A 13399-nucleotide genomic window follows, 5' to 3' on the forward strand; every position below is an offset into this window, starting at 1 on the left:
TAATGAGCCTGGATCTAAAATGGTCCTCTTCTTTGCCAGACCTTTCCGCAAAAATCCACCCAAAAACCAGACTGTGCAGCTTGGGTTCTGTTTGACCTGGATGCTCGAGGGTTGCCAGGTTGAATCAAGCCATCCGAGCGTGTTGTGGGATTTAATGGGAGATGTTAAAGTCTGTCTCGACTTAATCCTCTCGAAATTCTTGAATGGGTGTTTTGTTAGCTATGCGAGAAATGAGCGTGTCACTCAAGAAGGCTCGAGAGAGCTGCGGAAATATCGTAAAAAGTCTGCCGACGTTAAACAAAGACTTGATTGTAAATCGTCTTTCGAGATATGCTGACAAACCTCCCATTCTTTTCTTACAGTCAAGACTGAGTTGCAGGATCAAGACCAAGCAAACTATTTCTCTTGGGAGTTCCTTTATGGTGTAAAATTCAGGAAATGTGCATGCTCATGCATATACACCAAGGTCAATTGGGATTTATAGTATAGCAGGAGAAAAATGAGTCAAGAAATGGTGAAAATGCCGGTGCAAAGTGCTGATACAGCAGTACCATAATTCAATATGTACCCTGCCTCTTACACAAGACTATTTGACCAAAGGAGCCTGTCAATAATGCCACCAACAGGCCACTTCTGCTGCACCGAAACCCGATTGCGAAGGCAAACAAAGCACTTCCAGCGCTCGTCAAACCTGATTGATGCTTTTGAGGTTCTGCGCCGGGACCCTGGCTTTGCTATTTTTGGCTACACTCGAGCGTTAATGCCGGAGAAATGTTGGACGGGTTTGGGAGGGAGGCTTACAGTGGCCTGCTCGGAGCCCTCAAACGATCCCCGTGTTTGTCCAATGAGGCCGGCTGGGCTCGCTGTGCCTCAGTGCGGTTTGTTGTGAGCAGAAGTACGGCATTGTTACTTGTTACCACTAAAACAATATGTTAGCGATTATTGTGGACTCAAGGTAATCCCACATCCACATACTGTAGACTTTAGCCCCACAACATTAGGGGACAAGCAACTTTTCATTTTGGTGAAATTCTGCATTTTATTTATTTATTTATTTATTTTTCGAGCTGCAACTATGATAATAGTATATGCTTTCACATTCCTAGGTTCCTTCTTTTACAGTAACTTGGTGCTGCCCTTATTGGTCTGAAGGTTTAAGTCAGAGATGGGCAACTTAATAAATGCTAGAGGGGGGCGCAAAGGCCCACACACTTCCTAACTTGATGTATGACAAGAATGCTTTTTTTCTTTAGATATGGTCGAAATACATTCATATGTGCATGATACAAAAAAATCTCTTTATATGTCATTTTTGATCATATATTTGTCATTGCATGTATAAAAGATCCACTATCCTAATCCAACAACAAAGGGTTGTAAAGCTAACAAAAATAAACCAGTTATTTTTTTTTTCCACTGCAAAGAGATTCTCTTGCATATAAATTCAAATTCAAGGACACTCAAAAATTGTAATTATTGAGTTACTGTTTGTTCTGCGTATCATACCAAATTCACAAAAAATTATTAGTCTTATTCACATTGCGGTGTAGGGCAGTATAAGAACCAGTGTAAGCGCAACTAAGACATATCTGCTATCTAGTGGTGAGTGGTGATATTACAACTAAAACTACAGTCAACCCTGGCATATTTGACCCACGGATTCACATATTCGTAGATTTTTTTTTTTTTTAAATGGGGGAAAAAGCACATTGAATCTTTTTCTGTGGTTTTTAAAAAAAAATTGGGTTATGTTAGAATAAAATGCTTTTTTTGTGTGTGCAAAACTAACTTAATCAAGGGGCCACTCAGAGTGTGGTTGCCAGTTGGCATCCCTGGCTTAAGTCATGACAGTGTAGTAACTTAAAATGCTCATTATCATATATTGTCCTGTCAATTTTCAACTGAATGTACAACTTTACCATTGTAAAATAGTGCCTTTTACTACTTTTACTCCTGAATATTAATCTGAGTGACTAAATTCAAATATATGCAGAAGGTTTGTTTCATGGAATCCACACTTTTCCTCCTGAGGGAGCTGTTCCACGACTGCCTTTGGAATGTGGCGGGCAAATGACACGCGGCATAAGGATGCCTGTATGCTTTGGGTTTCGATTGCCACAATATCAGAAAAGCAGTTTTCACTGGTAACCATCGGGTCATTCTTTCATTTGGGTTTGGTACAGTGAAATATTGCAGTTTTGCTTGGCCTGCACAGGAGACCCACTCTGGTACACTTTGCGGCAATCTCATCTTTCAGGTTGTAATCAGAGTCCTGAAATAGTGTGAATGTGTGATGGTATCTGAAAAAGAATATGGCTTATTTGGTCTGGCCTGTCATCGTCCCGCGTGGCCAAGGTTTTCTCACGGGTGTGTTGTATCCTCGTCCTCCGAGTGCTTTCCAGTGTCATTTCAAAGACGGGACTGCCAAGAACAGGAAACCATTTCTGTTGTTTTTAAAAATACTTTGATGAGAACAGCCAGCATGCGTCCACCTGTGGTTACGCGCCTTTTAAAGACGCACGCACCCTCGGTTGGCAGCGTCTGACATTATCCTGAGGGGTGTCCAAAAAGCAGAACTGGAGACTGACGCGCTGCCAAACGGCGGGATGGAATTGAGGAGCGATCGTGGTTGAAGGAGAAGCAACATAAGCTTGCATTTTGCACCCCAGCAAGACGACTGGAGGGACATAAATCAAGCCGGCTTGCGTTGTCAACGTGATGAAATGCTGAAGAGGAGTGAGCGAAACGGAGGTCGAGTCGGGTCATGAAGAGCAACACTCCCTCCTAGACGTTCTCTTCCTGTAAAACTCCAAATACAACTTCCATCCAAACGGTGTATATAAAAAGAAAAGATGGAAAGTACGTTTATTCCCCCGTAGATGCCGCACACAAAATCCACCATTTCACCGTGAAAATGAGTGTAGAATAATGACAACAACGGAAAGCTTATTTCCATACCTGCCATCAGTACACAAGAGCGACGGACGGGCTCATTTTGCGGCAGCTCTTGTTGCCTGGGAGTGAATTCGACCTCATACAAACACAACCCAGGCGGGTCCACAGCACATGAAAGTCACCAAAGCGTGTAATTGTCTTATTTCTCCAGCAGGCTCCTCGTGTTGACGGGGAAATGGGAAATGGCAAATGGGGGGGGGGGGGGGGGGGTAACAATGTATGGATAAACAAACTCTCTGTCGTGAAGAGAATTTCCAGTTTGCCTTTGTGGCTTTATTTAAAGCAGTGGTTCTTATCCTGAGTTTGATCGACCTCCAATGGTTTGGTGAGTCAGTTTCAGGGGTTCAACAGAGGTCAAGACACACTCCTGACTCAAATGATTCGTGACGATACGCCCTGCTTGTCCATCACTAGCTGCAGGTGATCACGCTACATTGCTGCAGGGAATTTGGTGCGCTCAGTAGTCGACTTGTGGCTGTTATGATGGCACATTGTGTGATTTCTTTATTATTATAATCCTTTCATACTATGTTTAGCAAAAAAACAAAGTTTAAATTCTACAATTAAAAAATAAGAAGGCAATCATGTAAATGAAAACTAAATTGTGCCCTTTTCCTCCGTTGCAGGACCTCCGGGGAAGCGAGGAAGGCGAGGCCGCAATGGAGAACCTGGTATGTGTGTGCGTGTGTATGTGGGGCCATGTCTGGCTCAATCCACGATCATTTAAGGAATGATTTGGGAGGACATCGGCAATCCGCGCTGTATTTTACAATCATGCAAAAGTTCCGTGTATATCTTTGGAGGCCAAAAAGGTTCGTAGATGTGTAATTAGTGGTTTCACTGTTGCCGTTTGGGTCGCCATAGGAACGCTACATTTTCACTGGAATACCAGCCGACTGGTCCATCTTGAGAAGGGATGAGAAAGTTGAAAATAGTCTGTCAGCATTTCAGGGGGGAAAAAAGGCCTGCTCCCTGAGCTGACTCATCAAAACTCATGGAGGCTGAGCTGCACTGTATTTGTTTACAGTTTGGTCACCACTGCATATGAAAATACTGTATATGAATGGGTGCTGTACCACAAGCAGAACATAGTGGGTTTTTATTTTTTTGTTTTGTTTTTTTGTATGTGGAGCACTTCAAAGCCTTTTATGTGATATGGATGCAAGAGGGGCGGGAATTCCAGTGACAGGCAGACAATAGCGCGACGCTGCACTCGACTGCAGCTCTGAAATCCTACCAGGCTTTGTTTAGAATATCTCAATAAACATGACACTCGCTGGCCTGGCCTCTTTTCAATGGCGCCGTTGTGCAGCGCTACCCTTTCGCTCGCCGGTCAGCCGGAGCGAATGCCGCTTCATTTTTTGCTGAATCTGCTGAGCAAACGATCAAAGACGTTACAGTCTGAAGCTGCCGGTTTATTAAAGGCCAAGCCAATCGGACGGCATGCTGTGTTTTGTTGAAAAGCCCCCATTGCATTATATTAATACTCCGCTTTATTGACAGCAGCATTCATAGCTCGCTCTGTAATGTGTTTTGAAGACATGATTAAATGATATTGTTGCACAAGGAGTCAATTTTACAGCCATCCATCCCTTTTATATAGCGCTTATTAGAGCTGTATAATATAATAATATATATATATAATTTATTTATTTATTTTATTTTTTAATCCAGTGAAGAATCAACACCAGGTGGGACACAATCGTGAAGTGGAATGAAATGTATATGATATTCTGAATTTGTATTCTTTACAAATAAAAACCTGTAAAGTAGGGTTATGCGAAATTATTCACCCCCTTTTCTCTCAGTGCAGCCAACGGAAGTTCCCTGATGATTTGTGAATGATCCCCTATTGATCTAAATGACCGATGATGATAAATAGAGTCCACGTGCGTTTCACTAAATGCATCTTCTCTGTGATGGTCTCAGAGGTCTGTTAAAACAATATTGGAGAGCAAACGGCATCATGAGGACCAAAGAACACACCAGGCAGGTCCAAGATAAAGTAATGAAGAAGTTTAAAGCAGGACGCTTTTCAATTTCCTCATGCTCCTTTTCCATGCAAGACAAATCGCTTTATGGCCAATCCAACCGTTACACTTATGTAACAGTCTGGTGCAAGTTAATTATAAGTTAAGTGGGCTACTATAACGACCAATTTCATTTGCACTCTGATGAACACTTCAAGGTCGTAGGATTTTTTTTTTTTAAATAAATCATTATTTTTCAGTCAGCGTTTTACAAGAAGCCCAAGGCGTATGGTCGTTCGAGGTGTGGTAATAAGGGGGAAAAAGACGGTGTCACCTCACAAAATAACATGGGAGGGGTTGGCGAGGGTTTTAACAAGCGCACAGTCCCTTGTAGTTGTAAATGTAAAGCCAGCTACAAATGTGTCGTCGGATTTTCAGTCCCAGTGGCCAGAGAAAACACATTTTCTAACACACGTCTTTCATGGGTGCGTGATACACAAAATAAGTCTTTTTTTGTTGTTGTCTTTTTCAGGGACTCCTGTAAGTATGCCTGCTTTGCATCTTCTACTTAAAGACACAAAGGTACAAAACACACACACGCACACACAAATCAACTAAAGTGCAGCTGATCCTCATTTCCTGTTACAATCTACAGCTAATGAGGCCACGTTGCCAAAACAGGAAGTAAATAGCCAGACTCCTCTTGAAACGTGACATTTGGGTGCATTTTTCGGGGTAGATTGGGTCCAGCCAGGTATCGCCACTCTTCATGTTGGACACTTGCATGTTTGTGCCCATCCAACAGAGGGTAAAAAAACGAGTGCACGCCTTCATAGATGTGTGTTAAAAAGCTACAACAAATAAAAGTCAATGTTGTTTTATTCTGACAAATCTGGTGTCAGAATCCAAACTTCTCCCCTCGGCCAGTGAGTGGCACCGGCAGCCGTTTTCTCACCTCATTACACATCCGGCGCATCGCAGATTTCCTCCCTTGAGCAGATGGAAAACCTTTTTCAAATATGAAGACAAATCCATGCATAGAAAATCGGCTTAGCTCACGGGAACTTTGAGTGTGCGTGTGCCGTTGCTATTGTTTATCGTCCCGAGGCAAGTGCGATTGAACACGTCTAATTCGCATGTGCTGATTTAGCTGTAAAAGTCGCAAGATAATCCTGGGAGCCTTTGCAGACGCTTGCTCCCGGGGTCCTGGGTAGTAAGTGAGCCCAGGTGGTCTCAGCCCCGCTCGCGCGGATTCTGGATCTGACAAATAGAATCATATGAGGAGATCACTCAGAAGCTGCTGCTTCACCAAGGCTTGGATTTTCCACTTGTGTGTTTTTTGTTTTTGTTTGTCACGTGTTTGCATGTGTGTGTGCTTTTTGGAAGTATTAAAATGATGTGGACAGATTGCTGAGCATAAGTTGCTATTGCCTAATAGACCTGTAGGCATGGAGGTCATTGCATAATCGGCCTCTTAATGATTAGATAGTTGACTTGAGCGAGGCCGTTGTGTCGCTGTGACCCGTCCGGCCTTAGCCCCTTTGTATCTATCTGCACTTTTGCGCACTTATCAGGTCACACATTTTCAGATGGTGGGTGGCCAAGACCGTATAAGAGTAGTGACTATTTTGAATAGATTAGACCTTCTTCCACATTCAGCAGATAAGGCTCCACAGCTGTGTACTCGATCTTTCTGGCATCCAGTAAATAGCTCAACTGAGAATATGCAGTCTCCTTTTACAGGCTCAATACCAATACTTGGTGCCGGTACTCGCCCCTCCCGATTTATAACTGCTGCTCAACTGATCCAGTAATCCTGATCAAAGGGCGTGTGTCATTTGGATGCATGAATGAATTATACAGCATCTGTATTCACACTTCTTGCACCTGCACTTTATTTAAAGCAATTCAGAAGTCTCCCCAAACCTGTGAGTGGGACGTCTAACTGTCGTTAGCATATAAAGAGAGGCAACAAATCTTATTAGAAGTTTCCATAGTGGCTCATTCCAACTCACACAATAAAGTATATTGTCATTTTGGGCTGGCTAATTGTGACACACTGTGGATATGGGAACCAGATGCAATTCCAAGTCGCTTTTCCAGTGCGGTTTTCCCCAGCCGGGCCTAACCTCTCCGTCCAAATTGGAGCGACGAGCACCAGCCGCTTGTGGTCGTCCGCCTGTGCCCATTCGACTCTGATTGCTCGCATGCGTGTCCTCCAACAGTTAAAAAAAAATGTCTCAGGGGCTTGTGCGCTGCACCAGTAACAGATGGAGGTGTATAAATTCCCTTTTGTTTTGTTTTTACTGCTCGGCTTGAAACCCTTTCCAACATTGAGCACTTTCTCCACTAATGATGCCCGCAGCAGCCTTTTATATGCAAAACTTTTGCCCCAGCCAGCCACAATGGATTTGCATTTGCTGCATCCAGATGGGACGTTTTTCTTTCGAAAATCATCGCAATTCGAGAAGATTGCACTTATTCCTTTGCGTGTGTAAAGGAATAGTTTGATACGCTGGGAAAGAAGCTAATTTGCCATTTCTTGCCAAGAGGTAGACGAGAAGGTGGATGGAGCTCAAATAGCTCTATGGGAGATAGCCAGTAGCTGCTTAGCCCTGTGGCATGAAGATTGGAAACAGGTGCCAACAGCCTCCATCGTGTCAAGAAGCACGACGGAGCTTGGAATAACTCGCGGACAAATATGGGCACGCCGCTTAATCCGTGTGTTAGGGGTTGGACTAGTTTGCCTGTACAGAAATTTTTCTTGTCCTTAAATGAGTGCTCTCCTTCTATCAATCTTATATTAAAAGCGAAACCAGCCCAAATATGTACACGGTAGTTTGTGGAATCTGTTTAATCGGCATTCGTTTTTAACCCATTCAGGCGGCGGCCATTTTGCCACTTTCTTTTGACTGAAAATGACATCGCAGTTGCGCAGGTAACGACCAATCACAGGTCACCTGTTTTCTGAAGCTGAACCATAATTGTCCGTTACCTGACTAACTTGATGCCATTTTCACTTGACTGCAAGTGACAAAATGGCCGCCCCTGAGAGGGATAGAAACAGGTGGATTTTGCTGCTTAACTCATATTCCACGAACGCAATATTAATCAGAATGCCGCGTTTAAAATTCAAATTGGGAAAACTGGTGAGAGCAAGCACTTCCTTCCAAATTGAGTAAATGACAGAACCCAGGCAGAGGACTGGGACAAAGCTCTCCCATTGGAACTTTAAATGTCTTTTTGGAACACAAGATGTCGTCAAGATGGCAATATCTAATTTTTTCTTATATAGAAATAATATACATGTATTTAACTTCTGTCTGAAGACATAAAACACAGAAAACATTAGCAAGTTCGCCTTCAAACAATGATCATTAACAGGAAGCCCTCCTCGGTTCCGCATGTAAAGGTCCACATCGATTAGCTGTTGTCTCCATCCAAGTTGCCCTCTAGTGGCCGAAGGACGTGTGATTTTACGCACAAAATGAAATTAGGTGACGTCCACATGGCCGACGAGCCAAACGCTGCGGTGGGAGACGGCGAGTGGCTTCCTCCGCCTCTGTTTCCAACCGCAAGCTTCACATGTTCTCCTGCCAGTCAAGACTTCGATCATCTCCTAACCTTAACCATGTGCTCATTATTGCGAGCATGACAGCCAGTGAAGGTCACCTGAGCATCAGGGAGTAATTATCTCGACCCAAAATATGACATTTCCCTAAACCGTAACCATGGTGTTGACACGTCATAAAACGGAATCATTTTTACAGACCTTTATTGCTTTGACATACAGTATATCTCCTGGTCTTGTCAGGAGTTATAGCTTATGCTCCCGGAGTCATTGTTTCCCTTGATCAAAATGTCTACTTGATAGATAGATTGAGAAACATTGAAATCGGTCTACTTTTTGTTTGAATATATGGAAACAAAGCGAGGCCACTTTAGGTTGTCGAGTGTTGGCCAGGATTCCACCAAACCTCCCGTTGTTCATTTGCTGTCAACACTCGAGGATGGCTTTGTTTAGCTTCCTGCCGTATACACATGCTTATTAATGTTGTGGAGCTGGTCGCGCCTGTAAAGACGAGGCCGTAAAAAAGCGCTCCACGGTGAGCTGATTGGATCCATGTGCTGGCAGGCCACTTGGCCCCGCGCCTCCAATAAGGATCCGGAGCTCTTGTTTGATGGATGGCTTTTCTGGACCTGGCTACGCTTACCGGGCCACTGTGATGAAAACCACTACAAGCCAGGTCCAGCAAGGTCCCGAGCGCCGTCCCCTTTCTGCGTCTTGTCGAAAGAGGCGGCCAACCCGCAAGAATGATTTCGCTCGTGTCCACGACAACTACAGCAACACAGCTTATAGTCTTATTGCAAAGGTTTATTTGCCATTGGAAGTGGGATCCAGCATGAATGGATTCTGGGCTGTTGGTCGTGTAGCGCTTCACATAGCTGACTTTCATGCAGCTGGTAGTTTAAATCAATAGTTTAGTCTTCCTCTGCATCAACACTGTGTTAGTTTCCAGCCACAAAATGATGACTAAAAGTACATTTTGGCTGTCGGGGTGTAGCCAGATTGGCAGGTTGGACGCAACAAGTTCCACCCACTTGTCGATATAAAATCCAAATATAATGCAAACAGAGTGAAAGGTCAGATTGAAATGACATTTTCTTCGGGTTTTTTTTTTCCAGTTTGGGATAAACACTCGTATTAACATTTAGTTTCCAGACAAGTGGTTATAATATTTTTGAAATGTATTTTTGATGTGGCATAAAACCAATGCACACAAAATGAAAGGAAAATAAGCTTCTTATTAATAAAAAGGTAAACAGACACACAGCATATAAAAATATTCTTTGGAGTCGCAGTCAAACCTACCAGGATCTTTTCATTAGCCGTCGTTTACTGCCAGTAATATGAAGTCAAGTTATATTGTGCGCTTTAAATGCTGATACTCTCCATATTGCTTGTGGCTTTGGCCCCCGCTAAGTTTATGCCTTTCATATTTTCCTCCTTCCTTTTTTTTCCTTCTAAGGTGGTAACGTTTTTTTTTTTTTCTTTTAACATCAATATCTCTTTCGGTCCAGTACAGGAGACAGTGGTCACGGTTTGTCTGCGAGAGACTCAAGAAGCGAGATTTGTATCTGGATGGGAAAGTAGCATCATCGGCATCCAACGCTCGGCCATAAAATCAGACGATACGCGCACGGGAAATTCTGTTACAAATCTTCTTGTGGTTTCCCAGCATTAAGTGGCAAAATATGTACAGTACATCATTTTGTGTGTGTGTGTGTGAGTGGGGGGGGGGGGGGGCGTGCGTGTGTTTGTGTGTGTGTAGTGACGGATTTTGGAAGGTCTTGGAAATGTACTTTTTTCATCAATGAGGTCAAAGGTGACATCATTGGCATTGGCACATCAACACGACATATTTAAGAGTGGAACCTGCTTTTTTTGTTGCACAACTAGTTTCTTTGCCCTTTCATAAGCAGACTTGAAGTTAGCAACTTGTTACCATGGCGACTGCTCTTGAACAAATCATACATCATTCTGTGTGTGTGTGTGCACGTGTGTGTGGGTGTGTGTGCGTGTGTGTGTGGGGGGGGGAGTGTGTGTGCGCGTGTGTGTGTGTGTGTGTGTCAGTTAAAGAGAGACTGCTTTTGTTGGTGCAGTAAAAAAAAATATGAGCAGCACTCGCAGGTGGGGATCAGAAAGCTTCCTGGGGGAAGACAGAAAAAAAAACACAAGCTGCACAAGCAACGTGCTAAATAGACACCTGCTGCTATTTTAGTGAAATACACTTTGAACCAATCTTTGTAGGGGAACGGGGGGGTTCGCTGGAGTCTTGTTAGTCTTTAAATAACCCTGTACTTTCTCCTGGGCTTGTCACGTGTGGCAAAGTGATGTAAAAACGATGGGCCAAAGTCTGGGGGCAGGTGCAGGCTGATGACTTGCACATGATGTTAACATGAAAATGAGCACAGGAAGAGTGGGCTTGCATTTTCAGGATAGACCCTTGACTTCGCCTGCAAACAGAAGACATCCAAAATGATGGGCTCTTATGTATTGCAGCCTATAAAAAGTTACACAAAGCAAACCAATTTGAATGTACCCATTGTTATTTTTCCAATTCCGGCTCCAAATGCGTTGAGCAAGCTAAAATTGTTGGCGTGCCGGCATCGATTTTCACGTATTGAATGGCCCCCAGCATCTTGATTGCAGTTTCACAATGGCGTCCCTTGGACGCATCACTTCAAAATTTTGAGGGAAAAATAGATTTATTTGAATCCATAGAAGAAAGAGGGGGTTACACATTCAGACATGTGTGCTATATGCCTGTAAGCCTTTGTAGTTTTTACCAGATGCTTTACTGCTTATGTGTACATCTCACAGTGAATATAAGCTCAGATAATATATGGCGCATTAATCTTGGTGGCTGTCGACATGGCATTCTTGTGTCTAAGTGGGTGGTCAATTAGTCAGCTTGCTGTTCCCTAATCCTGCACTAACTCCTCCGATGTAAGATTTTCCAAAACCTCAAAATGACGAACGAGAGCAGCTGAATGGTGATCATACTTGAATTATTATTGAACACATTTACAGTCGGCTCAGGTAAATAGGCACACATTTGTCTAAATCCTCTTGTTTATGATCTTTGCAGTCTGTTTACTGTTCACTGGTCCATCCCCCAAATATGAAAAACAACAAGTGCACGTTTTGTCCTATATTGTAATATTGATTTTAATCTTCCTCATTTGTTGTTGAGCTAATATTTTCTTTTCTTTTACAGGGACCTGCAGGTCCAAAGGGTGAAAAGGTAAATATTGTATTTATTGTTGTGATTTTACTTCATGCCCATAATGTTTATCCATCTTTATTTTTGTTTGCATATGAAAAACACCTTAGCAATTTCTATTTTTCAAAGTAGCTTACTCAGTTTAGTGTCTAACAACTTATACAGTTGCCTTTTTGCATGTGCGAATGTCGGGGACAGGATACTAAAATGCTCCTACCGTTTGACAAATCCACATCACTGAAAATTCTAAAGTGAGAGCCAGATGAAGCCCTTGCATGCTCCACTAAGCATTCCCCCACAAAACAACAGTGGAAGCCAGCAATATGAACCGCATTGTGTGCACGACTCGGTGAGCTAAATGTTTGGCTAAAATGAAGGCCCTGGATTTACTCATTTGAATAAATCCCTAAAACACCAATTGGGATGATCAATGCCTTTTATCGATCTAAATGGTATAAGTAAGCAACACCAAAGTCCAACAAGGGTGTGCATTTTGGTCCGTTTGCAGACTTCTTGTGGTTAGCAGTGATTCTGGAAACAGAAGCGAGAGATGCTCGACGCCAGTTGGTGATGTTTGCTGAGCATCCGGAATGAGCGGCCTGATATTGCCTCTCCCGTGAACCTCTTTATCTGCAGTGAAATGAAATGAGAAACAACTGCGCGCAGTCTCCCACCCAAGAAGTGTGCAGCAGCGTGGCCGTCCTCCACTGGTTTTCCGTTAAATCTGGCTCCAATGATGCAGAGAATTCCGGGAGCTATTTTGTTTGAATTCACTCAGGCGCTGAGTAGATCTCTGCGTAAAAGTCCTGTCCAGAATTGACACCTTGCTTGGTTGACTCTGGCTGAACGCTACCAGAGAAGCGCGGTAGTTACAAAGTGTTAAAGTCAGTGGTCGGTGCGATTCGTCTTTATAATCAATGGCATTTCCTATTGAAGTCCAAACGGGCATGATTCTGGTGCAAAACGTTTCACCTGGCAACGCTTATTCACGCCGCCCCTTTGCCAAATCCATCAAACCTCCCCATGCTGCAACTTGTCTTTGTCTCGCATACCCGCCGCCCGTCACCTTCTCTTATCATAACACTCCCCACCGCAATGAATAGTTGTGGGCTCCTGCGTTATTCCGCGTCGTCAATGTGTTCTGAGTTAGTTCACTGTTAGTCTTGGCTTATTATTAACCATTATTGAGCAGTGTGAACTGGAGATGAAATTGTCTTTCTCGTCATCTTGCAGGGGGATCAAGGCGACCAGGGACCACGGGTATGTGCCTTACGCTGATGACTGTGTCTCCCTCGGCAACGTGTGGGCAACGGGCTTGGGATGCATGAAATTCTTGGGATAGTGTGTGCTGTGGCTGTAGCCAAATACAACAAGAATGACATGGCTGCTTATTTGGAAACCAAAAGGGGTAGAAAACGTGCAGATGACCTTAAAAGACAAGGGCCCATCCTCAGATCCAGCGCTATAATCATTCCCAGCTCTGTTGTTTGACATCTAGGGCAACCTGCAGCTCTGGAGCTCTTGAGTCCCTCTCTTGTGGCTCCAAATCTCCCCCCAAAAATTGTATGAATTTATATTTTTTGGACATTTTTATTTTTATTTTTTAGATAAAATATTCTTTAAAAAAATAATTATTTAGATAAAAAGTGAATAATTGAATATTAAAAAGAGAGACAAAAGGTAGAT

At 43.3% G+C, this 13399-nt stretch overlaps 1 protein-coding gene across 6 annotated transcripts in view; it reads left to right on the top strand.

The window, feature by feature from the left end:
* Positions 1-13399, top strand: part of col25a1 (collagen type XXV alpha 1 chain) — a 72680-nt gene that overhangs the window by 25894 nt on the left and 33387 nt on the right. For 2 of the 6 annotated variants that reach the window (XM_086058221.1, XM_086058223.1), the window contains exons 1-2: positions 11600-11734; positions 12947-12973. Coding sequence is in view for 1 of the 6 variants with exons in the window: in XM_086058225.1 (XP_085914351.1) it covers positions 3582-3634; positions 11708-11734; positions 12947-12973 (107 nt within the window). In the remaining 5 variants the exon portion in view is untranslated. Of the gene's footprint in view, positions 1-3581; positions 3635-11599; positions 11735-12946; positions 12974-13399 lie in introns of those variants that run through there. The other 4 variants (XM_086058225.1, XM_086058222.1, XM_086058220.1 and 1 more) reach the window with 4 other exon arrangements.

This window comes from Leptonotus elevatus, chromosome 17 (genome assembly GCF_054856555.1).
Source record: "Leptonotus elevatus isolate MCC_2025b chromosome 17, RoL_Lele_1.0, whole genome shotgun sequence".
NCBI lineage: Eukaryota > Metazoa > Chordata > Actinopteri > Syngnathiformes > Syngnathidae > Leptonotus > Leptonotus elevatus.